Source organism: Corylus avellana, chromosome 4, assembly GCF_965113065.1.
Source record: "Corylus avellana chromosome 4, dhCorAvel1.hap1.2, whole genome shotgun sequence".
Classification (NCBI taxonomy): Eukaryota; Viridiplantae; Streptophyta; class Magnoliopsida; order Fagales; family Betulaceae; genus Corylus; species Corylus avellana.
This window is the reverse complement of record NC_142493.1, coordinates 26,806,482-26,832,483: the sequence shown is the minus strand read 5'-3', so window position 1 is coordinate 26,832,483 and position 26,002 is coordinate 26,806,482. Positions and strand designations below refer to the sequence as shown.

At 35.9% G+C, this 26,002-nt stretch overlaps 3 protein-coding genes and 2 pseudogenes across 3 annotated transcripts; 4 read left to right on the top strand and 1 right to left on the bottom strand.

Annotated features, from left to right (window-relative positions):
• The first annotated feature begins 1,936 nt into the window (after nt 1-1,936).
• Nucleotides 1,937-5,132, top strand: LOC148586524 (uncharacterized; annotated as a pseudogene).
• An 8,433-nt stretch (nt 5,133-13,565) lies between these two features.
• Nucleotides 13,566-18,155, top strand: LOC148586523 (wall-associated receptor kinase-like 10). Its single transcript, XM_088515350.1, is given in 4 exon segments — nt 13,566-14,395; nt 14,450-14,535; nt 15,477-15,629; nt 16,843-18,155. Coding segments are annotated over 4 exon segments (2,253 nt in total). The 5' UTR covers nt 13,566-13,571; the 3' UTR covers nt 18,033-18,155.
• Nucleotides 18,156-19,081: 926 nt separating this feature from the next.
• On the top strand, nt 19,082-19,765 carry LOC148586522 (wall-associated receptor kinase-like 9 pseudogene; annotated as a pseudogene).
• Nucleotides 19,766-22,571: 2,806 nt separating this feature from the next.
• Nucleotides 22,572-23,061, bottom strand: LOC148586521 (small acidic protein 1-like). The gene has a single exon (XM_088516034.1). It carries the CDS (start codon nt 22,946-22,948, stop codon nt 22,769-22,771), a length of 180 nt encoding a protein of 59 aa, XP_088372160.1. The 5' UTR covers nt 22,949-23,061; the 3' UTR covers nt 22,572-22,768.
• Nucleotides 23,062-23,706: 645 nt separating this feature from the next.
• LOC132179207 (uncharacterized) lies at nt 23,707-25,958 on the top strand. Its single transcript, XM_088515997.1, has 2 exons — nt 23,707-24,135; nt 25,404-25,958. The coding sequence occupies exons 1-2, from the start codon at nt 23,770-23,772 to the stop codon at nt 25,926-25,928; spliced, it is 891 nt and encodes a 296-aa protein (XP_088372123.1). The 5' UTR covers nt 23,707-23,769; the 3' UTR covers nt 25,929-25,958.
• The last annotated feature ends 44 nt before the right edge of the window (nt 25,959-26,002 follow it).

The following is a 26,002-nucleotide window of genomic DNA, read 5'->3' as shown; positions in this document are numbered from 1 at the left end:
GCGTTCTACTTGTAGCAGCTGCAGTATGTTAATCATATATTATATATATTTTTTTTCTTCCGAGTTTCAACAATTATATGCTATTTTTAACAATATTACTATGCAAATTCTTTTTAACCATAATAGCTCTCTTTCCAGTTAATTACCTATATTCTTGTTTATCTATATTTCTACATTTGGAATTTGGAAAATTGACATTTAAAATTTAGCCACTATCTATGAAAACGAGGATGCTGATCATATATGAGAACATTTAATAATTCTAAGTTACGTATACCCACGTATACGTACCTGCTCCTCAACCTCCCTTTTCCACCCTTGAAAGGGAGGAGCATATTCTCCTTTTTCTTTTTCTACAAGTCAATACAAACGTCTCTATTGATTAAGATAGGATAACCAACCCACACACAACACTCGATGATTTTCAACTCTATTGTATTGACTACTGTAGAGAGGAAACTGTGTGGTTCAAATTGGCATCATCAAATTCCAATTTAATGGACCCACGGCCATCAATCTTGTAATGGAATCATCAAATACAGAGGAAATTCTCACTCCAGTGATAAGTTAAATGGCAACCATTTAGTGGTGCACTTTGTCTATGAAGAAAATACAATGAACACCCATCATGCAATTTCAATACCATTTACAGATTTGATCTGTGCCCATGTGTGAACGGATTGATTCCAAAATAGATGTACCAACAACCGCCCCGGAAATAGCCAAGGAGAATGGTTCGGCTTCGTTTGGCAAAGGGATGTCCTAGACCCTGTTCACCTTTTGACCTTTTGACCATCAAACTTTGAACTTTTAACATTAATATTTTACACACTTTGACTATATTACCCTTATCTTTCTCTGGCCACTTTTTTTTTTTTTTTTTCCTGAGAATGCCCAAATCACCGAAACAGGCATCCCCCTGCGCTCCATCCTTCACTTTTTGATTTTTTTTTTCCTTGAAACATGAAGATCCTTCAAAGCCAAAACAAAAACTCCAAGAAAAATGGCGTTACTTTTGAACCAGCAGAAGGTTCAGGAACAAAACGCTTTTCTTTTTTGTTTTGCTCTGTGGGTATTTTTCAACAAGCTGTCCCAAGAAATGTTCTAATCTGGCCAGCTTTTGTGTGATAGACAAGAAAAATAAACAATTTGTGTATAAAGACTATTCCCAGACTCTCTCTGTATACACAAATTTTTTATTGAATTCACACACACGTACCAAAGTTACACAAACTTACAAGGAAATGAAAAACTAAAGCAACCCACATAAAAAGTTTGCATCTGCAATTTTGGAGAGAGACAGAAAAGAAACCACGGTGGAAGTTTGCATCTGCAATTTTGGAGAGAGACACAAACCACCGGTGGAGGAGAGAAAGAGAGCCTTCTTCAATACCGGTGGAGTGATAGATAGGGTTGCCGGAACCTTACGCTGGGGTGAGAGAGGGGTAAGCGACGCCGGTGTCCGGTGTCCATTGGCCGGAGTGACAGAGAGGGTGAGCGAGGGAGGGAGAGCGGGAAAGGGAAAGGTTTTCTAAAATAAATATCCAGAGAGGGAGAGAAAAAGGAAAATAAAAAGAAAGAGAAATATTAACCTGGACAAAGTGAACCTTGAGAAATAGGAAGAGGCTTTGGAAGGGAAATGGCGTGGAGGGCTTGCAGAAGGAGAAGACTTGCGTGTAGAAGAAGAGTGTGCACTGGAAAAACAAATAAATGGGTAAAAAGGTCATTTTAAAAATTGGGTTTGATGAGTCATGTGTTGGAAGGCACCATTACCGAGAGGGCACAGTAACTAGGTGGGCGCATCCCGGTTGCCAAACACCCCTGAATATATGCATACGATAAACTGTGTACGAATTTTCTTGTCTATAAGTACCCTGAGCAGTGCAGGGAGCAAGCCTTTTCATCAGCAAACCAATCTCAACCCACAGCTAAAGTCATGTCAGTTTTGCCTAAGCAACCACTCTCTAACCTGCTCACTCCACTCAGGGTCTTGTTATCCATCATCATCTTCATCTCTTTTAGCCATGTTTCTTCTGCATTAGCTTCTTCCTCTGTGACTCAGAGAAAAGAAGAAGCAGAGGCACTTCTGAGATGGAAAGACAGTCTTGACAATTCAACTCAAATGCTCCTCCCTTCCTGGACCCTTCTTCCTTCCCACAATTCTTCCGCTTCTTCATCTAATAACCCCTGCAAGTGGGATGGAATCACATGCAATGAGCCTGGAAGTGTCACGCATATAAACATCACAAGTAGTGGTTTGAGAGGTACGCTTCAATGTCTCAACTTCTTATCCTTCCCCGACCTTGTTAGCCTCGAGCTTTCTAACAACTCTTTTTATGGAACCATTCCACCCAATATCAGTAATCTTTCCAAGCTCACTTACCTAGACTTGAGTCTCAATCGTCTCTCTGGAAATATTCCATCTGAGATGTGTCTGCTGATGAGTCTTCAATACCTTTATTTGCATGAGAATGAAATAAATGGATCTATACCTCAGGAAATGGGAAATCTTGTTTCTCTAATGGAGCTACATTTGGAAAAAAACAATCTCCTAGGTTCAATCCCTGCTTCTATAGGAAACTTGACAAAGCTCGTAGTTATGAATCTGAGTTTTAATAATCATCTATCTGGCCGCATACCTCCAGAAGTAGGCAATTTGACCAGGCTCGCACTGTTGGATCTGAGTGTCAATCAATTTTCTGGCCACATCCCTCCAGTACTAGGAAACTTGAACAACCTTACAACGTTGTTCCTGTGTGTGAATCATCTATCTGGCCATATCCCTCCAGAAATGGGAAAACTTACCTCCCTGGCTTACTTAGTGTTGTTTATGAACAAACTCAGTGGCTCCATTCCTACAGAAATGTATAATCTTACATCTTTGGTAGGTTTTCTAGTGGCTGATAACTTCTTGTCTGGCTATTTACCACAAAATATATGCGCCAATGGGGCACTTGAACAATTGGCTGTACATGAAAACAACTTCTACGGTCCTATTCCAAAGAGTTTAGAAAACTGTACCAACTTGGTCAGAGTTCAAATGCACAGAAATTAGCTTGAAGGGAACCTGTCGAAAGATTTCGGCATATATCCAAGACTGAAATACATCAATCTGAGTTATAACAAGCTTTATGGTGAACTTTCGAACAACTGGCGGCAATCCAAAAGCCTAACAAGCTTGAGGATCTCAAACAATAGAATTTCAGGTACAATACCGCATGATCTTGGTAAAGCAAATAAACTAGAAGTGCTTGACCTATCCGAAAATCACCTAGTAGGAAACATTCCAAAGGAATTTGGGGCCTTGAATTTATTATTCCTTCTTAAATTGAATAATAATAAACTTTCAGGCAATATTCCCACGGAATTGGAAAGCTCTCCAGTCTTGGTCAACTTAACTTGGCAGCAAACAATCTAAGCGAATCAATTCCCAAACAATTAGCACAGTGCTCAAAACTCACAGAATTGAATTTGAGCATCAACAGGTTTTGGGGAAGTATCACCCCACAGATTGCCAATATACGCAGTCTCAACAATCTTGATCTTAGCCACAATTTGCTCTCAGGAAAGCTTCCATGGGAGCTTGGATATTTACACTACTTAGCATTGTTAAACCTGTCCCACAACTTTCTGTCTGCCTCAATCCCATCCACTTTTAATGAAATGTTAAGCTTGACATCTGTGGACATATCATACAATAATTTGGAGGGCCCTCTTCCTAACAACAAAGCTTTCAGCAGGGCACAAATAGCAGCACTAGAACAGAACAGAGACTTGTGTGGCAACAACACTGGTTTGCAGGCTTGCCCCTCTTTGTTGAGCAAAAGACCTGGTGGAAAGATGAGCCTCCGAGCCGCGATTTTGATTACAGTCTCTCTTTTGGGCACCCTATTTATTTTATATATCATTGCAGGAATATACTGTGTTGGTTTCAAAAAAGTGAGAAAGATAGATGATGAGCCAAGGGATGCAGAAAATGAAAATATGTTTGTGATATGGAGCTATGATGGGAAAATAGCACATCAAAGCATTGTTGAAGCGACAGAGGCATTCAACTCAAGATATAGCATTGGAGAGGGGGGATGTGGAAGAGTTTATAGAGCTGAGCTGCCAAACGGTTAAGTTGTTGCTGTGAAGAAACTTCACCAATCAGAGGATGGCATAGTGGCTAACCTAAAAGCCTTTACCAGTGAGATTACTGCTTTAACAGAAGTAAGACACCGGAATATTGTAAAGCTTTACGGGTTTTGTTCTCATGCAAGATACTCATATTTGGTGTATGAGTTCTTGAAAGGGGGAAGCTTGAGAAAGATATTGAGCAGTGAGGTTAAGGCAATGGAATTGGACTGGATTAGGAGGGTGAAAGTTGTAAGAGGTGTTGCCAGAGCTTTATCCTACATGCACCACGACTGCTCACCTCCTGTTATTCATCGAGACATATCAAGCAATAAAGCCCACGTCTCTGCACCACGACTGCTGGATATGGACAATGAAGCCCACGTCTCTGACTTCGGCACAGCAAGGATTTTAAAGCCTAACTCATCCAATTGCACATCATATGCAGGCACCCTCGGGTATTCGGCTCCAGGTAAGCTTTGTCCTCACTAGTCGCTACTCACTCATAAAGTATGCTCTCTCTAAATGATATGAAGCATTTTGGGATAAACCCAATAATAAAACCGTGCGGGCTTGACCAAAAGTGGACAATATCATATCTATATATACCATTTGCTAATATCTTCTTTGCAGAGCTTGCTTACACGACGGAAGTGAACGAGAAGTGCGATGTTTACAGCTTTGGGATGGTAGCATTGGAAGTGATAATGGGAAGGCATCCAGGCAGCTTCATCTCCTCCATATCGTCATCATCATCATCATCATGGACAGTTTCCCATCAAATCACACTGAAGGAAGTGTTGGACCAACACCTCTCACCTCCAAGGGGTCGAGTAACCGAGGAAGTGCTCTCCATTGCAAAGATAGCATTTGCTTGTCTAAATGCCAGTCAGCAGTCCAGGCCGACAATGCAACAAGTCTCTCACAAGCTATCAACGCGTAGGTCTCCTCTGTCAGAGCCACTAGATGTCATTACATTGGGACAATTGTTGGATATCATAACTTTAACTCTCTGAACGACAATATGATCAAAATGGATTCTATTCCACCAGTTATTAATTAACATCCTAGTACTGTTTCTTTTTATATTCTTGTTTTTGATCTTTCCTTTTACTCTTTTCTTTCTTGACACTTATCAGGGGATCCAAACATATCTCAGCTACCCCACCTCAACTTTAATATCTACACAATCCAAACATGCATATTAATATAACATATTCAAATCATATCCTAATTCAAAAGAGACATCTTTCTTCTGGTTCATTTCCTATATTTAACAAACTTTAATAATAAGCATAGTGGTCATATTCATTAGGATCAGAAACGTCGGACTGCATTTTGAAAAATTTCCATATATATGGACAGTTTTAAAGGATAATGTATTGGATAAAGAAAGAAAAAAACAATGATTTAGGTGGTTTAGTTTATAACTTACATTCATCGAATAAAAGACCAAATAGCTACATTTTACTCTTGTTACTCGGATAATTGACGAGAACTGTACTGCTTCCTGAAGTATAAGTTTCTAATGAAATGTTGAGCACCTCGAGGTCAAGCTTCTTCAAAACAGGCTCGGGAGAGGCCCAAGAGTTGCTATTATTGCAAACTACTTCAAACCATGGATCAACGAAGTAACCATCTCCCATTCCAAAAGGGTATTGATGTTAACGGAATAGGATCCTCTCCAGTCCAAAATGAACCGAAGAATATCAAGTTCATGGCTAGAATTTCTTTTTAAAAATCCTAAAGCCACAAATATGACACATGTTCACTAACCAAAAATAATAATAAAATATTATTTTAGATTTAAATAAAAATAAAAAACAAAATTATAAAATATTAAGAAGTGGCCGCACCACCCCAGTTGGGGGCTGGGGTGGCTTCGGCCACCCCATGGCCCTTGGGGGTGGTCCGGCCACCCCCAAGGGCCAAATCTAAAAAAAAAAAAAAAAAAAAATTCCGTTTGGCCCTCGGGGATGGCCGGACCACCCCTAAGGTCCAAACAAATTTTATTTTTTATTTTTTATTTTTTTAGATTTGACCACTCCCAAGGTCCAAATGATTTTTTTTTTTTTTTTTTTTTTTTTTTTTGTAAGATTTGGCCCTTGGGGGTAGCCGGACCACCGCCAAGGGCAGCCACCCCATCCCTCAACTAGGGTGGTCTGGCCACCCCATTACCCCTTAATATTTTATAATTTTATTTTTTATTTTTATTTAAATCTAAAATAATATTTTATTATTATTTTTGGTTAGTGGACAGATGCCCTATTTGTGGCTTTAAGATTTCTAAGAAGAAATTTTAGCCATGAACTAGATATTCTCCAGTCCAAAGTCCATTTTGGACTAAAAAGGATCCTATTATGATGTTAACACCCCCACAACTTGCTTCACATGAACCATTAATTGCTAAACCCGCAGCTGCTTGTACAAATATTGCATCAATTGAAAACAATAGCAAAATTATCTAAAATACCATTTGCAGTTGCACCATCATCTCTCTCTTTCTTTCTTTCTAGGATGTTGATGAATTGGTGTGTGAGTGAAGCAGCAAAGCCCAAGCCCTCGGGGCCCGCTTTTTATAACGCCATTATCTTCCTTCTAAAAGTCGCCAAGAAATTGTATGGAAGTTGCCAACAAGACCAAGTTGTACGTCTTTGACTGGACTAGTTTATGCTTGTTGCGCATGAACGTAGCAATCATGATTGAGCTCTCATAAATTATATGAAATACCATTTGCAATTGCACCATCATCTCTCTCTTTCTTTCTTTCTAGGATGTTGATGAATTGGCGTGTGAGTGAAGCAACAAAGCCCAAGCCCCCGGGGCCCGCTTTTTATAACGCCATTATCTTCTTTCTAAAAGTCGCCAAGAAATTGTATGGAAGTTGCCAACAAGACCAAGTTGTACGTCTTTGTCTGGACTAGTTTGTGTTTGTTGCGCATGAACGTAGCAATCATGATTGAGCTCTCATAAATTATCTGAAATACCATTTGCAGTTGCACCATCATCTCTCTCTTTCTTTCTTTCTTGGATGTTGATGAATTGGCGTGTGAGTGAAGCAGCAAAGCCCAAGCCCTCGGGGCCCGCTTTTTATAACGTCATTATCTTCCTTCTAAAAGTCGCCAAGAAATTGTATGGAAGTTGCCAACAAGACCAAGTTGTACGTCTTTGTCTGGACTAGTTTATGCTTGTTGCGCATGAACGTAGCAATCATGATTGAGCTCTCATAAATTATCTGAAATACCATTTGAAGTTGCACCATCATCTCTCTTTCTTTCTTTCTAGGATGTTGATGAATTGGCGTGTGAGTGAAGCAGCAAAGCCCAAGCCCCCGGGGCCCGCTTTTTATAACGCCATTATCTTCTTTCTAAAAGTCGCCAAGAAATTGTATGGAAGTTGCCAACAAGACCAAGTTGTACGTCTTTGTCTTGACTAATTTGTGCTTGATGTGCATGAATGTAACAGCCATGATTGAACTCTCATAAATTACCATGAAAATGATCCCATATATATGGATGCTCCACAATTGTTACTTTTTGGGCGTGTACGTCTTATATTATATATCCGTAACAATCAATTACTAAAAGGCCTCATGAGGATACCACCCTTAAAATTTTGTGACAAAGCCGAATTAATAAGATGAAGCCCCACACGCTAACTTTCATTTTCGAGTGATTTCGACTAATTTATTGCAAGTTTGACAAAGACAATTAAAGTAGCCAATTAAGTTGATGATGATCTAGGCCATTCATCCAATTTCTTTTATAGATTAAACCTCCTGATCAAGACCCCTCCAATAGCAACATTAAAAGCATATATATTCTTGCGGTGTACGTTGCAAAATTTTGGGTTACCAATGTGAATGGTGGAAATTAAGGTTTATAGGTTGCATGGCTACAATGCACCCTAGCTCTGGAATGTTTGACGAATCAGACTTTAATCAATGCACCCTACCGTAAAGCAGACGGTAGGCATGCATTATTACTTTTCAGACTCAAACTGGTTGACCATAAAATCGTGCTCTGCTTCTTGTTTTCAATAAAACATGTGAAAGAGGATTTGATTTTTCTTTGCCACTTTTTTTCTGAGCAATTTAACCATTATGTTGTTAGAATATATTAGGTGATTTGATTGTGATTAATTGTAATTTTTCGTAATCAAATTTGATGATAATTAAATCTAATTGATTCGATTGTAATTAAATTTGACGATAATCAAATTAGATTATCCAAGATCCAAGATAATCTAATTTGAGGATTTAATGCCACCTGATTAAATCCTCGTGCACGATGATTAAATCCTTGTGCACCATTAATGGCTTTTTTGTTTTTAGATTTAATTTTTTAAATTAAATTAATAAAAAATTAATATTTTAATTGGGTAAAACAATGCATTTTGAGTTACCTAACTTCTATTAAAAAATTGGGAAAAATATAAAAAAACCCCCCAAACTACCAGCCGTTTTCGATTTAGTCCCCTAATGTTCCAAAAGTGATAAAGTAGCCCCCTAAACTACCAAACTATTGCATTTTGGCCACTCCATTAGTCAAAACCGTCAGTTTGGACGGAAACTGCAAAACGACGTCGTTTGTTACAGGTAAGTTACTACAATGCCCTTTTGGGAAAAATATAAAAAAGCCCCCCAAACTACCAGTCGTTTTCATTTTAGCCCCCTAATATTCAGAAAGTGATAAACTAGCCCCCAAACTACCAAACAATTGCAATTTGGCCACTCCGTTATTCATTACCGTCAAATATGATGAAAAATTTAAAACTACATCGTTTTGGCAATGGTAAGTTACCAAAATGCCATTTTTGGAAAAAAAATATCATATTAAAACAAGCAAGCAAAACGGCGCCGTTTTGCTTGAAATTAGGGTTTCCTTACACTTACCAAAATGATGCCACTTTGGTAAGTGTTAGGAATTAAAAGAAAAAACCCTAGACCCCACGCAGGTGACCCATGAAAAAACCCCCAACCCCAGTTTATCTTTCTCCCCAAAACCGCCGGCCACCACGTCGTCTATCTCCGACAGCCTGTAAATCTTACCCATACCTCAATCTTTTTATTGTATTTCATGGTATAGCTGTCGGATCGGTGTTGTTTATCTACGAACGTGATTTTTTTGTTTGATTTCTACAATGGGTAAGAATTTTTCGGTGGCGCTTCGTAGCTAGTGGATGGTGTGGCCGGCGGTGATGGATGGTGGTGGCAGGGGCAGTCGTTTTGAGAGAAAGAGAGAGAGGGGCGTTGCGTTTTTTTCACTTGAGGGAGAAGGTTGCCGGAGATAGAACGATGTGGTGGTCGGCGGTTTGGGGGAGAGAGATAAACTGGGGTTGGGGGTTTTTTCTGCGTGGTGTCTAAGGTTTTTTCTTTTTATTCCTAATACTTATCAAAACGGCGTCGTTTTGGTAAGTGTAAGGAAACCCTAATTTCAAGCAAAACGGCGCCATTTAGCGTGCTTGTTTTAATATGATTTTTTTTTTCTAAAAGCGCATTTTAGTAACTTACCATTGTCAAAACGACGTAGTTTTGAATTTTCCATCATATTTGACAGTAATGACTAACGGAGTAGCCAAATTGCAACTGTTTGGTAGTTAGGGGGCTACTTTATCACTTTCTGAACATTAGGGGGCTAAAATGAAAACGGTTGGTAGTTTGGGGGGCTTTTTTATATTTTTCTCAAAAGGGCATTGTAGTAACTTACCCGTAACAAACGACGTCGTTTTGCAGTTTCCGTCCAAACTGACGGTTTTGACTAACGGAGTGGCCAAAATGCAATAATTTGGTAGTTTGGGGGGCTACTTTATCACTTTTGGAACATTAGGGGGCTAAATCGAAAACGGCTGGTAGTTTGTGGGGCTTTTTTATATTTTTCCCTAAAAAATTTTAACGCCAAAGATTTTATTGTCATTTCCATTGACTTAGGGATTAAATTTTCAAAAAAAAAAACCTTAGGGAGATTTAAATTTTGAAGGGTTAACTCAGAAATTTATTATACATTTTCCCTAAAAAAATATACCAAAACACATCATGGGAAAACTAAAAGACTTTTTTTATTATTGAATTATATTACGTAGTACATTAAATAGGAGATTTAAATTGTATATTAAGCCAAAAATGATTGTTATTTTATACATTTATTTATTTATTTTAGATTTATAGCATCTTCAGCAATGATAATTATTTTAGCTACTCAAAATAAAACTTTAATATTTTATGCACAATCTTCAACATACATATTTATTCAACTTTCTATTTAAATTGTTAAAAAAAATATTGTTTTTATTATTTTTTATCTTTACTTTGTGGGGGGAGAGAGAGAAATGAGAGAAAAAATTTTTTTAAAAAAAAAAAAATTAAGTGTGCTAAAGTGAACTTTCAAATATAAAAATTCATTATATCAAATTTCAATAAAACTTTTTATTTTAGTGGCTTGACAGTAGTGGTAATCTAGAGAGAGAGATGGCCTTAATTCATTTCTCTTTTCTCCTAGACAACACTAAGAATAATTTAAAAATGAAAAAAGATCTAGATCTAGATCTCTCTTCTCCCTTTTCACGGTAACAGTACTCAGTGTCTTCTCTGTAGACTCCTCAAATTTTTGTTTTTGACAAGTTACTTTAAATCTAGTTTGTAGATCTAGTCTCTTCAACCTTAAATCTGATCGTCTTCTTTGGCCAAAGCATGTTTTCCAAAGAGGTATTTACGATGTCGTACTCCTTGGCCAAGGTATGTATATAAATCCAAGATCCAAGAATTTTTTTTAGCTACCTTCATAATAACATGCTACATTTTTAATAGGTGACGTTTTCAAAGCGTGTTAATACTTAAAAATGATCTAAATTATGTAATTTGAAAATCTACCGTTTGTTTAAAATAAATGCAAAGAATCATAATCCCCAAAACTTGAGGGGAGACTTGGAAGTCAACTTGGCTCAGTCCAATTAGAATGGTCCTTCTTTTTACTAAATGCTGGGAACATGCTATTGATGAGCTTGTGGAAAAATTAGAACAGTCCTTTCTTTTCAATAATTGCTGGGGACAAACTATTGATGAGTTTGTGGAAAAATTGAATGAAATGTTGGAATATCGTGATGTTCGTAACATACTAACGTGTAAATGCGTGATTTTTTTCTTTTGGAAAAAATATGCTTTAATCTTTCAAAGTATACATCATTTTCTATTGTAGCGTCTAATGTTCAAAAAGTATCTAACTACATATGGCGAAAAGATTATCAGTCAACTTTTTCTGCCTCTTTAGACGGAAACCCAGCACATGTGTCGCACATGACTTTTGATTTGTTTTATTTTTTTGTTTTTGTTTACTGTTTATTTTTTAAAATTTATTTTTATTTTCTATTTAACCTTTTTTAAGATTTTTTTTTTTATTTTTTTTTATTTTTTATTTTTACATTACCCTAAGGGTATTTTTGACTGAAAAAATCACATGTTTTGCATGTGATTGGGTTTCCGTCCGTCCAAAGAGACGGAAAAAGTTGACATGGTCTTTTTTGTAACAATTAGATGCTTTGGAGGAGGTTGGCGAGAAATGATAGAATTTTTATATCTTTAACCATCTTTATAGTATAGAATCCTCTTGAGTTTAAACAATTTCTTGAAGTTATACTCTATGGCAAAAGTAAAAGTTTTACTTGATCCATGTGATGGAAGCGCTTTGCATTAATCCTGAATTTACCCAACATCGGGTACACAAAATAACACTGCCTTAGAAGAATACTCCGCCATTTAAAAAAAAAAAGGCACCATGGGCTAGTGTTTATCAGTGAGAGGGAGAGATTTCCTATATATATATATATATATATATATATATATAGGAAAATGTTAAATGTTTTTTTAATGTTCTTCTGGTGTCCTCTCAACTGTAATGTGACTTTTAAAATGTTGACCTCGTCAACATTCCAAAATTGGTGGCACATATTTCCCTTCTTAAATCTTCTTGTCATCTCGCTGAACCAATTTCCAAAGCTCAAAAATGGGTGGCTCATAGCCGTGTGGTATTAATTATATGAATAAGAAAGTATTTCATTAACAAATAAATTTTGATATATTATAAAGGAAAATGTTCACCTATTATGTTCAAGTTATTACTGAAATGACAATGTCTATTCTAAACCTTTAATTGAAATAATATATTCTCTAAACTATAAAAAAAAATATGTCATTATCTCCTCAAGACTACCAAAAAAAAAAAAAAAAAAATTACTCTACAAATTTTTTAATAAGATAAAAATATTCTTATAAATTCAAAATTTAAAAAAAAAATGAATTTTTTTTATTGTTTTTTCTTTCATATTTTAAAATTTGGCTACCCCTTTTTTTCTCATAATTTTTAGTTTTAATTTTTTTTAAAAAAAAAAAAAAAAATTGGTTTTATTTTATTAAGGGTAATTTCATCGTGGGGAAACATTAATTAACAATTTTTTGTAATTCAAAAAGTACATTGTCCTATTTTAAAGTTTGAAAGATCGATATTCACGAGAACTGATTTCTCAAGAAGACAAAAATAGTTCTATAAATTCAAAAAAAAAAAAAAAAAACAATAATTTTTAATTTAAAAGAAAACGAAATTTTTTTATATTTTTAAATTTAACCACTTTTTATTTTATTTTTTTTTTATTTTTTTTTTTATTTTATTAAAAGTATTTTCATCATTGATAATTTTTCATAATTTAAGAGGTAAGTTGAAAATTTGAGAGAATATTGAAAAGAACTGAGTCGGCCATTTGTGGTTGGTAGCACATCTCATTCAGAGGTGTTGAAGCGTTGAAGGAAGATGTGTTTGCTTTAATTATTGTTGTATACTCGGTCCATATCTTATAGTCATTTTTTTATGTTTGGGAATTAATGTTGTATTTAAAAGTAAAATACTCGGTCCATATTTCTCATTCTTGCGGCAATACTCCATTTTTTTTTTTTTTTAAATGTTTACCTCTTAAAATACTCCATTTTTTAAATATGAGCCTTACGTTCTATGTAAGTTTGAAGCCGCATGAATATTCTTTGGAAAACAATTAAATGTAGATTGAAATGCATAAAAGTCTCATATTAGGCATGTTTTGGGACTTTTCCAAAGTCCTTATCATTCCTTTCTAGATCAGAAAATGACTTGACTCGAAAAAGACAATGAAAGCAAACAAAGAACTAGACTATGTGGAGAACACTGAAAAGTTAACATGCAGAAGACAAGTCAGAAGCTAGCGTACTGACGACTATGTTTGTTTTTCTTTTTTTTTTTGTAATAAATTAATTAAGACGACTTGGTCGAAGTCTTGTTGGTAACTTCCATACAATTTCTTGGCGACTTATAGAAAAGGACGATAATATTGCATGGCGTTAATTATAAAAAGCAGGGGCTTGGGCTTAGCTGCTTCATTCACACGCCAATTCATCAATATCCTAGAAAGAAAGAAAGAGAGAGATAGGGGTGCAAATGGTATTTCAGATCATTTTGCTATTGTTTTCAATTGATGCAATATTTGTACAAGCAGTGGATTTAGCAAGTAATAGTAGTTCATGTCAAAGAAGCTGCGGGAATGTTAGCGATATCCCATTTCCTTTTGGAATGGGAGCTGCAGGTTGCTACGTTGATGAGTGGTTTGAAGTAGTTTGCAATTATAACAACTCTTGGGCGTCTCCCAAACCTGTTTTGAAGAAGCTCGACTTGGAGGTGCTCAACATTTCATTATTAGGAGGCACAGTTCGCGTCAACTATCCTACACTTGTTATGTGTGTTGCTGAAGGAGAAGGAGATAATAGTTCATGGAGCAAATTAGATACGAAGTTAGCAACAAGCCCGTTCATCTTCTCCCAGTCCCAGAACAGATTCATCGCCACCGGCTGCGACAACTTTGCCTCAATGGTGTACGTATATGGTCCAAATACTACTGATAATGGTAAATTTCGTAGTTCTTCAATTCTTACGGTTGGTTGCCTATCAATTTGTGGCTATGATACTTTCAGTGAAGTGGTAAATGCAAGTAGTTGCAACGGCATCAACTGCTGCCAAACCACAATTCCTTCATATCTCGATGCCTTCAACATAAGTATGGGGTCAACAAATAAAAACATGTACCTCATAGAATGCAAGTCTGCATTCTTGGTAGAAGAAAAGTGGTTTCAGAAACGTTCAATTAATAGAAGCTCCGTTATGTCACACGTTCCTGTGGTGTTGGAATGGAAGATTCCTGAAGCATCATTCCACTCACTTCCAATATCCTATATTAATGCCTCCGCCTCCACCGCTTATAATAATACGTTCCCAAGCTACAATTGTTCTAATATTACTTACAATTATACTTCTTCGTTGAGGGATAACTGGACTCCAAACTCCACTTATACATGTTCTTGCGAAAATGGCTTTGAAGGAAATCCCTATCTTCTTGATGGATGCCAAGGTAAACTTCTTTCTAGTACTATTCTATCCATCTCTTTAATTCTTCTTTTCTTTTTCGTTTTTATTTGTGTTATTTAATTGGCTGGTTCTTTGAATTAACACTTGTACATACATGTGCCTTGTGCGCAGACCACAAGTATAAACCTATGTAGTGTTGAATTACACGTGTGGCCACCGATATGAACCTGGGAAAAAATAATATTGATAATTTTGATGATATAATAAAATTTCATTTTGATAGATCATTTTGAAATTTAATTAGACAAAGGGAAGCTTCATACTTTTTTTTTTTTTTTCTTTTTCCTTTTTCTTTTTTAATTTTTTTTCTTCTTTCAGATAAGTACAAAATTTATTGATAAGAACTAGCTAGATGGAAGAACTACATATTAACCTATTACCATGGGTGGATGGTCCCTTTTAAAAACAAGACCTTGCTTTTTCCAACCACTTGTTATCCTAGCTTGTGCTAATAGAATATGATTCTCTCAATTTTAAATGAAATTGATTTAATTAGAAAAAATAATAATTTAAAGTTGATGCCATTTAACCCTATATATAGTCAATGTTAACACATCTTTTACAAATTTAAATAATGTGAAATCATGTAAACCATTAGATTCATCGATTTTAAATCATGATCGTGAAATTGAGAAGAGCATGGTCCGTACGTAGTAAATAGCCACACATCTAGGCACATGTTATATGATTAAATTTCTTATTTTTATCAATTTAGACTTTTGGAATAATCAATGATATTGTTAGACTTTTCTTATTGATAAGTAGGAATTTGTTACCCACAAAAATGTTATAATATTAATTTAAATAATTAAATTTCTTATTTTTTAAATTCTTTTTAAATAATTGAGGATTTAATAATTAATAACTATGAATTTTGCTTTTGATTTATTAGATACTTACATTGTTTGTCTCCGTACATGTAAGATATTAACGAATGCGAGCGCTCGAAGCCTTGTTCCCTTTACAATACAGCCACTGGGAGTGTCCAGTACTGTGAAAATGGTTATGGGTATTACGCTTGTAGGACGAGTGACTCCACCAAGTCTCCTCCGCGTAAAGGAAAAGCGGCCACGATAGGTATGTTTACTTTTTTTTTTCCTTTTTTTTTTTTTTTTTTTTTTTTTGCTAATTTTAAATCATGTTTTGAGAAAAAATAAAAATAAAAAATTGAGCACATATTTTGAAAAAAAATAAAAGGATCAAAATAGGCTCATCATGACCATTACGTTTCTAAGACTTATGCCACTCGGTTATACTCCTTGTAAAGTGCTTATATTCCAATCTTTGAAGTATTTCCAAGCGTGTAGAGAATCAAATCACTTCTTCTTTTCTTTTCTTTTCTTATTTTTTTTTCTTTTTTTTTTTAATATATTTTATCGTGCATTTTCTATGCAATCAATTTTAAATAAATATATCCCTAAGATTCACTTACTATTATCTTTGAGATATATTGGCACCTTTTGGATCAGAATTTCTCGAAATTCTCAAAAATTGCAAGATCCTGCATGCTTCTTAAAATGGTTTAAATGGACACTCAGATTTTGCCAAGCAATCATTTTGAGGCAAAAAAAAAAAAAAAAAATTGCAAGAATTAGATTCTTTAACTAGCCACTCAAAGAAAGTGGTTGACCACCACCTAAAGGGTTTCGGGGTGGCCAAATCACCCCAAAAACTCATGATCAGAAGCCAACCAACTCCCTTAAACCTTGGAAGCGTGGTTTGTCACTCACCCCCTCAAGTCTTGAGGGAGTGGTTGGGCCAATTTACAAGGCTCATATGAGGGTGGTTGACCACCTCTTTGGGATAGCATATCACTCCAAAAATATTAAGGGGTGGTGCACACAACCTCTTTAGGTGTTGGTTAAAGAAATCAATTCCTATAAGTTTTTTTTTAAAAAACAAAAAATTCAAAATTGATGACATTACAAAATCATGACCTTTCATTTAAAATAATGGTTTCAATCTTAAAAAATGCAGGTAAGGGATTCTAATGCAAACCTTTAAACTTTCATGCTCTTTTATTTTTTATTTTTAATCATCTTCCTCAGCCAATAGCCCACTTTTACCATCTCCTCTTTTTGAATTTTACCATCTCCTCTTTTTGAATACTTTAATAGTCAAAATATATTAACATACTTTTTGTCACATGAGAGTTTTTCATACTAATTTCTAGTATTAAGAGAATATCTCTATATGTCTTTCTATTTTAAGTCAATATTATCAATCAAAACTATTACTATAACATTTTACTGCAATGAATAATATTTCTCTATGACATTGTGTTAAGCAGGTATTTGCAGCAGCCTTGGATCGATGGTTCTACTTATTGGTGGTTGGTGGTCCTACAAAGTGGTAAAGAAAAGGAGGAGAATTAAACAAAAGAACAAGTTCTTCAAACGAAATGGTGGTTTATTGTTACAACAACAATTATCTTCACATGAAGCCAATGTTGAAAACACCAAATTGTTTAATTCAAAAGATCTGGAGAAGGCCACTGATCGTTTTAATGTGAATAGAATACTTGGCCAGGGAGGACAAGGCACTGTTTATAAAGGTATGTTAGCAGATGGAAGAATCGTTGCTGTGAAAAAGTCCAAGGTAATTGACGAAGGAAAACTCGGAGAATTTATTAATGAAGTTGTCATTCTTTCACAAATTAACCACAGGAATGTGGTTAAGTTAATTGGGTGTTGTTTGGAGACAGAAGTCCCTCTGCTAGTTTATGAATATGTTCCTAACGGAACTCTTTTCCAATATGTCAATGGCCAAGTTGAGGAGTTTCCACTAACATGGGATATGCGCTTACGAATTGCAACAGAAGTTGCAGGAGCTCTCTTCTACTTGCACTCAGCAGCTTCTACGCCCATTTACCATCGAGATATTAAGTCTACAAATATACTCTTAGATGATAAATATAGAGCTAAAGTAGCTGATTTTGGGACGTCAAGAACCATAGCTGTTGATCAAACTCACTTAACAACACTAGTGCATGGCACTTTTGGATACTTGGACCCTGAGTATTTTCAGTCAAGTCAGTTTACAGAAAAAAGTGATGTTTATAGTTTTGGTGTTGTCCTTGCTGAATTGGTAACTGGAGAAAAAGCAATCTCTTCAACAAGGACACAAGAATCTAGAAGTTTAGCCACATATTTCATTCAATCTATGGAGGAGAACAATTTGTTTGATATTGTTGATAGTCAAGTTTTGAAGGAAGGTAAAAAAGAAGAGATCATTGCGGTCGCGAACCTTGCAAAAAGGTGCTTGAACTTAAATGGGAAGAAAAGACCTACAATGAAAGAAGTCACAAAGGAGTTGGAGGCAGTTTAAACATTGTGAAAAGCTCCTAACCTTCAACAAAACTATGAAGAGCTTGAATGTGTCCGAGTAGAAATGTACAAGCCATGGGATGCTGCTCCTTCATCAACAATGTCAACCTCATCTATAAACGTCCAACCATTATTATCTTCTCAGTCTGTATGAATCAATATTTGTTTAATGTAATGTTATAAGCTACATTGCTTTATTTGGTACCATAAGCATTATTAGACTCCAATTTTACTATCCTATCTGAGTTACCCATCCTCAGGCTCAGGGTTTCATATATAGACAACCAATTACTGTAGTTTTTCAAAATGAAGGGAGAAGAAAAATTTGAATGCTACCGAGTATTCAAAGACCAAGATCTTGTAGGATTGTATGCCTATCTAATAGATCTAATTGATCATTACATATAATTCAATTAAGATATTGTATGAAAGTATGATTTCTTCTATTCTCTTTTAATTTGAGAATTGAAGTATTTTTGGTTGAGTTAGTTCAAATCAAAGAAAAGTTTTTTGGTCTACCTTCTTTTTATTTTTTATTTTTTACTCATTTTTTTATATAACTTAAACTTTTTTTTTAAAAAAAAAATATTATATTATTAAATTATTAATTTTTATATTATTAAATTATTAATGTATTATTTTAATTAATATTTTATTTTTTATTTTAATATTATTTTTTTTTGTTAATAACAATAACTCATATTAATAACTCAATCAAAATAAAAATGACTAAATTTGTATTTCGAAATATGGGCACTTTACTTGATTTTGATCAGGTAAGCTCATGCATTTGAGCTTCGCGTGTTGTGGCTTTATCAGGCCCTTGCACTTTAGTGTGTTTGACATTTTTAATGATACTGCTTGATACATAACAGAAGAGGAATTTCAGTCTTGGTGAAACATTTCAATCAAGTGATAGAACTGAGTAACGACAGGACAAGTGAACATATTATTGAATTAGAAAATACACTTCATTTGGGTTTGAAAATTATGATTTAGACCCCAAGTTGTTATTAACCCAATATAAACACAAAAATAAATGATACACGGATTTGGTGACGAAGTGAAAACATTTTTAGAACTCTTTAAAAGTAAAACTTAACGGAACGCTTTATGCATTCTTCTAGTTTATGAATACATTCCTAACGGAACGCTTTCCAATATGTTAATGGACAAATTGAGGAGTTTCCACTAATATGGGATATGCGCTTGCGAATTGCAACTGAAGTAGTAGAAGCTCTCTCTTACTTACACTCAGCAGATTCCTCGCCCATTTATCATCGAGATATTATGTCTACAAACATACTCTTAGATGAAAAATACAGAGCTAAAGTAGCTGGCTTTGGGACTTCAAGATCCATCATTGTTGATCAAACTCACTTAACCACACTAGTGCATGGCACTTTTGGATATTTGGACCCTGAGTATTTCCAGTCAAGCCAATTTACAGAAAAGAGTGATGTTTATAGTTTCGGCGTTGTCCTTGTTGAGTTGTTAACTGGTGAAAAAGCAATCTCTTCAACAAGGATGCAAGAATCCAAAAGTTTAGCCACATATTTCATTCAATCCGTGGAGGAGAACAATTTGTTTGATATTCTTGATAGTCGAGTTTTGAAGGAAGGTAAAAAAGAAGAGATCATTGCGGTCGCGAACCTTGCAAAAAGGTGCTTGTACTTAAACAGGAAGAAACGGCCTACGATGACAGAAGTCACAAAGGAGTTGGAGATAGTACAAATGCGACAAAAAGCTCATAACCTTCAACAAAACTATGAAGAGCTTGAATATGATCGAGCAGAAATGTACGAGCCATCGGATGCTGAACCCAAATCAACAATGTCAACCTCATCCGGAGATGTCCAACCATTATTACCTTATCAACCTACATGAATCAGTATTTGTTTGATGCCATTTTATAGGCTAAATAATTTTTTGTTTACGTTGTAATTTCAAAAATCATCTAAGAACATGGATTAACCATATCCAATTCTAATGATAGTATAAGATAGCAGAAAGCTCCATGTTCAAGGATCTAATTTTGTTGTTGGTGATACATTGAATAGTCACCCTAGAACGGACTCGCATATCACAACCACATTTATAAGACAAGCAAATCAATGATATTTTTCATGTGGAAACTATACACTCTCATGGTCATTAATGCGACACCTTATTGGAATACATGCTACCATTTTGGGCCAGGAGCACCCCCCCATTAAAAGGGGTACACATGTAATGCTCCCAAAATGAATTAGCTATGGTAATTAATTGGAGGTAATTTGAAGTGCTACTTGTAGTGTTTCCAAATTAATTAACTTGATGTATTACCTATACACACATATATACAAGTAAAAAAACATAAAAGTTTGTTGAGCAGTTAATTGACAAAAAAGCGATCTCTTCGACAAAGACACAAGAAGTCCAAAGTCTAGCAACATATTTCATTCAATCGTTGGAAGAGAACAATTTGTTTGAAATTCTTAGTAGTCGAGTTTTGAAAGAAGGCAAGAAAGAAGATATCATTGCAGTCATGCACCTTGCGAAAATGTGCTAACTTAAATGGGAAGAAACGACCTACAGTGAAAGAAGTTGTAATAGAGTTGAAGGCAGTTCAAATGCTGCAAAAAGCTTCTAACCTTCGGCCAAACTGTGAAGAGATTGAATATGTTTGAGCATAAATGTACGAGCCATGGGAGGATGTTCTAACATCAACAATGTCAAACTCATATGTAGACGGCCCAACCATTATTATCTTCTCAATCAGTATTTGTTTAATGTAATGTTGTAGGCTACATCGCTTTATTTGGTACCATAACCATTATTAGACCCCAATTTCACTATCCTAAGTTAGTTACCATCTTTATGGGTACACAAACAACCGATCATTGTACATAAATTTAGTAAAACTCCAACAAAATATTTAATTTGTACAAGACTTGTAGTAAATTGTACGGTACTTGTAGCAGAACTCCAACAAAATTTTACTTTTTTCAAAAATAAAAAATAAAAAAATAAATATATTGAATTAAAAACAGAAGTTTCTTAAGTGTAGGCGTCCAAAGCCCATTTACACGGCAATGATAATTACTTGAACTTGCTCTCTCTTTTTCTTCTTGTATATATCGTCACACAAAATTGGCAAGCACTCTTACTCCCACCGCCATCCGAAACTCACCCAATTTAGAACCAAGTCTGATGCAAAGTAGATCAACATCTCTAAGTAACCAGGTAAACATGTCCAGACATCATGTGTTCCCCTTCATTCAACAAAACTAGCTTCTAACAATCTAGTGTCTTGGACCACTCTTATGTGACTTAATATAAATAGATGCACACCCATTTCTATCATACAATTATTTTACAATACTGACATGGCGGTTCCAATAAACCCTTGGATCACTTGTAAAAAATAAATCTAAGAATTGGTTCAAAGTGCCATGTCAATATTGTGAGATAGGTATGAAATAAATATGTAATTTCAAACATTACTCGTCCATTACAACATACCAACAACCTGCCCTACCAATTGCAATCTAAACAACACAAGAATCAAACTGCAATCTAAATAACACAAGAATTACAGATCCCATGCTCTAGGACATGAGGTCCTCACCTTTGGTTAAATACATCACACACCACTTAAATAATTTCACCGGTCCTTCCATACGGACCAAAACGTTCAAAGTACAACCACAATCATGCTTAAACCTAGATAGAGAGGTTTTCTGGATATTCTCCTTATTTCCTGCAGTATTTCATCCCATCATCACAACAGAATGAACCCTACATATATCAAACACCTACAGCAAATCCATACCAAACACCTATAACTTTTCTCGACATAATCTTTGGAAATTACAACTAAGCTCCACAAAGAAAATCCATAACCAAGCCTTCCAATTTGAGCAGCAATCACTAAAATTCAACCATGACCACCAACACCTAAATTGAATTGCCAATTACATAGAAAAGAAGACGACACAAATGTTTTTTTCTTCTAATAATTGGTAAGATACACAAGCACTCGGTGGGACTTGAACTCATGACTCACCCTCCACCTTGCTACAGAGGGAGGAAGTAGCATTTGAGTAAAGAGATAATTATCTTGAGAAACATTATCAAATGTGTATATCCATGTGCATTTTATAATGTGACAGATATCTGAGACAGTTCCCACACCAGTTAGATGCTTAGAGACAGGTTTACTTAAGTTGATAATTAACCAACTCAAAGATCAACCAAAACGCAGAGAAAGGTGTGCTTCAAAGACGAAGAGAATTCTCCTCAGCTCAACAGCATACTAGGGCCAAAACCAATGCTGAAATTAATATTTCCAAGCAAAACAGAGGATTGATAAACGTAAAAATAAAAACTAATTTATATTCATAATCCCTCACTCAACTAAGCCAAAAATACAATCATCTATCCTTACGACTTCACTTTTACTCTATTCGAAATCATAATGCACATCCAAAAACAATATAAAAGGAAAACAGTACCGATTCCGGAGTGAATTTTCTTTTCCTTTTCCCAGCAACCAAACTGACGACAATCCTCTTTACATATACCTAATAAACACCAAAGTGCGACAATAAGAAGGAGCCGATCAACCACACATATGCTAATTTATATTCATAATCCCTCACTCAACTAACCAGAGCTTAATTCTGGGAAAAAAAAATCTAAAACCATAAAAGCCACAAAAAAGAGCCAATCAATCATTCAGCATGGTCGAAACCTCATATAATTTCTAGTTCAACCATATAAGAAAAGATCCAACCAGTCAAACATATCGTTCCTAATATGCACGTTCCACGTTTAACACAGGAGGATTCTAACGGAGACAAAAAAAAACCTAGAAAATAAGGGCATACATGATGATGATGAAAAGGTTCAGTTAATGTCGGAGTCGTCGAAGTCGTCCTCGAAGGAGTTGAAGAAATCGGCGTCGGCGACCTTGTTGTCGACAGAGATTACGCCTTCGCCGTAGATCTCGAGAGGGTCCACGTCGTCAACGTCCATCGCCATCGTCGACGGCTGGTCGTCCATGTCTCCGAAGAAATCCATGGGCATCGGCCTCGTCTATGTCTCTCTCTGTCTCAGGTCCTCCTTATCTGGTGGATACGATTCAAGACTTTTAGGGCTTAAGAGGCGATTCGCTAAACGGTGCCGTTTGTATGTCGAAGAGACGTGGTCGTTTCTTGAACGTATTAAAAGCAACCGCCACTGGTTTTTTTTTTTTTTTGTTGGTGTGTGTGTGTTAATCGCCACCGTTTGTGTGTTATGAGGGTGAGATTATATAAATTGTAATGTTTTAGATGAAAACATATATTTTTTTCTAAATAAAAAGGAAGGCCGAGAGACTAACTATATGTATTCCCTGAATGTAACCAAAGTATATTTGCTTACTAGAAGTCATACCAAAAAGGTATAGACGATGAGAACTGCAGACGGCAAGGCACTTTCTCAAATCCAACTAAACTATAGCGTGGCTTAACTCTATCAGAACATTAATAGGACTCAAGACGACTAATACTAATATTTTTATCATAGATTTTCACAAAAATTAGTCATGCCAATGAAAAAGAAAACAGATCAAGGGAGGGGTTACCCAAGATTATCTATTGAGCATTTGTGGTGTGATTCGTTTGGTCTTGTTTCTGTAGGCTTAATTACTAACGCTAAAGGAAAATAAAAGGGATAAATAAAATAAAACACAAGAATTAATGTGGTTGATCTATCATTTATTTATTATGTCAAAAAAAAATTATTTATTTATTTTATTTTTAGCCAATATTTTCCTGCTACTCTTCGGGACTAGTAAAGGAAACTAGTCCATACTCCAAAAATGATGGAAGTTGAATGGAGGAGAAGAGACTAAAGGACGTGGCCAAATGGAAGCCCAGCTCCTCACACACCACCCTTGCTCCATCTTCACGCATCCTCGACCTCCTTATCGCCATCCAACGCGACCCAAAACCCCTTATCCGGCCTCTCATTCTCGCCGCTCGTTCTCTACCAGGTACCGTCCCTGGAACTCCAATGCCGAAACCGCCCGCTCCTCACAGGGATTCAACTTCGAGGATGACAAAAACGAAGGAGAAGACCAAGATTCTGAATTTGGCTTTGGAGGAAGCAGAGGCAGAAAGAAGAAGGAGAAGAGGCGGTGGTGGTCCGACGAGTCTTCTTCCTCGCCGGAGATGGAGGAAGGGTCTGGTGGGATCTTCGAGGAAGTCTTTGACAGTTTCTGGATTTTCAAGGTACAATTTTGATATTAAACCCATCTCTTATTCAATAAAAAGCTGATTGTTTTAGCTCGGTTTCGTTATTTAAGAGAATGAATGGGTCATTTTCGTGTGAGCTTCTCGTTGATTCTCTATATGCGTGGGTACCCTTTTTGACATTCAAAATATAGAGGCTACTGTGAAGCTTAAATTGCAAGTTCTTACCCTTCAATTTAGCTTCTCTAGTAGTGTTTAGCAAAACGCTGGGACATAGATTTAGGACATTACTGGGGCAGCTATTATCTTTTCTACTACAAGATTTGGGTACTCGAATGCGCTAAATATTTTGATATTGAGTATGCTTTATATGTCGGTTATATTCTCAAATGTATGATAAGATTGGTGGAGTTGATCTTCTGTGCAATTGTTAGCTGAGGGCACTCAGCAATGCAAGGCATCGTGGTGGGGATTGCCTCAGCTGAGGCAAACTATCAAGTGCCTTGGTTAAGAGAGAACTTTGGTTTTTGTTCTATTTCATTGGATACCTCAGCCACCATTCTCACAATTTGTTGAAGGGAAAACATATTTATTAACGAGAGAGGTTTTTAAAACTAGCCGGTGGATTTATCAACTTGTTTAATGAAGAGAAATTTACAGAACACTATGATTATTAGGTCTTAAAGAAGTTTGCTGCCTACTTAAATTCCTACATTTTTCTTGGTTATGTTGAAGAATCAGTGCCTTGTTTCACCTACACAAGCAGTTGTCTGGATTGTCGAGCAATACTTTGTCCTTTACTTTGGTGCTGTCTATTGCCTTTGATAACACCAGCTTAGCTTATTTTAATGATGCCTTTTAGGTGCTTTGGGTTTATTTTTCTCTGTATAGCTTTTGTGCAGCAGACTACCTGACTAGTACTTCATTTATTCTGCAGATTGAAATTTAGTCAATGATGAATCCCTTGTTAATCAAATGGACAGTCTTTTTTACTACACCTCTAGGTTATAGTTCTTCTTGTACTTCCCATTTGTTATTAATATCATTTATGCAATTTATTTTTCCACAAGTGAAGTATGTAATATTGTTGCTTTCCAGTATATAAGCATTTTGATAGAATGAACTCTCAACAAGGATCTATTATGACATCTCAATGACTAAAATTTAGTTACCATTGTCCAAGACAGATATTCACCCTGCAATAATATTTTCTGAGAGCAAAATTTGTATTGGTTCACTCCTGCTTCAGGCTTTACTTCGTCCGATGGGTTTAACATTTCAATAAATTGGCTTTTTGGTCAGTGCAGGTGTTCAGATCCTATGGCTGGACACTTCCACCCATTATCTTATCTTGGCTGCTAGCTTCAGGCCCAAAAGCTGTTCTTATGGCATTAGTGCTTCCCCTTGGTCAGTCAGTCTTGTCTCTGGCATTTGAGAAGTTGTGGGGGAGGAAACGAAGCAGGCCAAAACGCAAGTCGAGGATGAGGAGGAAACCATCTGCCAGCACTGTGAGTAGTGTTGAAACTGATGCAGAAGAACAAGATGAAAGTCGAGAAACCAGAAAGGGAAAGATGGGATATCAATCGTGGGTAGCAGGAAATGATGGTCCGGTTTCTAATGGTGACCAAGATGCACCAAATTTTGGTGGTTGGGATGACCTAGATAGATCTGGATTTGCACGGAGAGCATACCGAATGTCTGGAGGGTCACGGCAGACAACAACGCAGAAGGGAAAGTTGAGTCGCAGGGAGAGAAAAAATGACACACCTCTGCTCTTGAGATTGTTGATTGCTGTTTTCCCATTTTTGGGTTCTTGGACTAAGATGCTGTAGTGATTCCTACTAAGCATCCTTGCACTCGAGCATGGATTTGATTGGTTTTGCCTGCAAGTACTGAGATTGAGTCA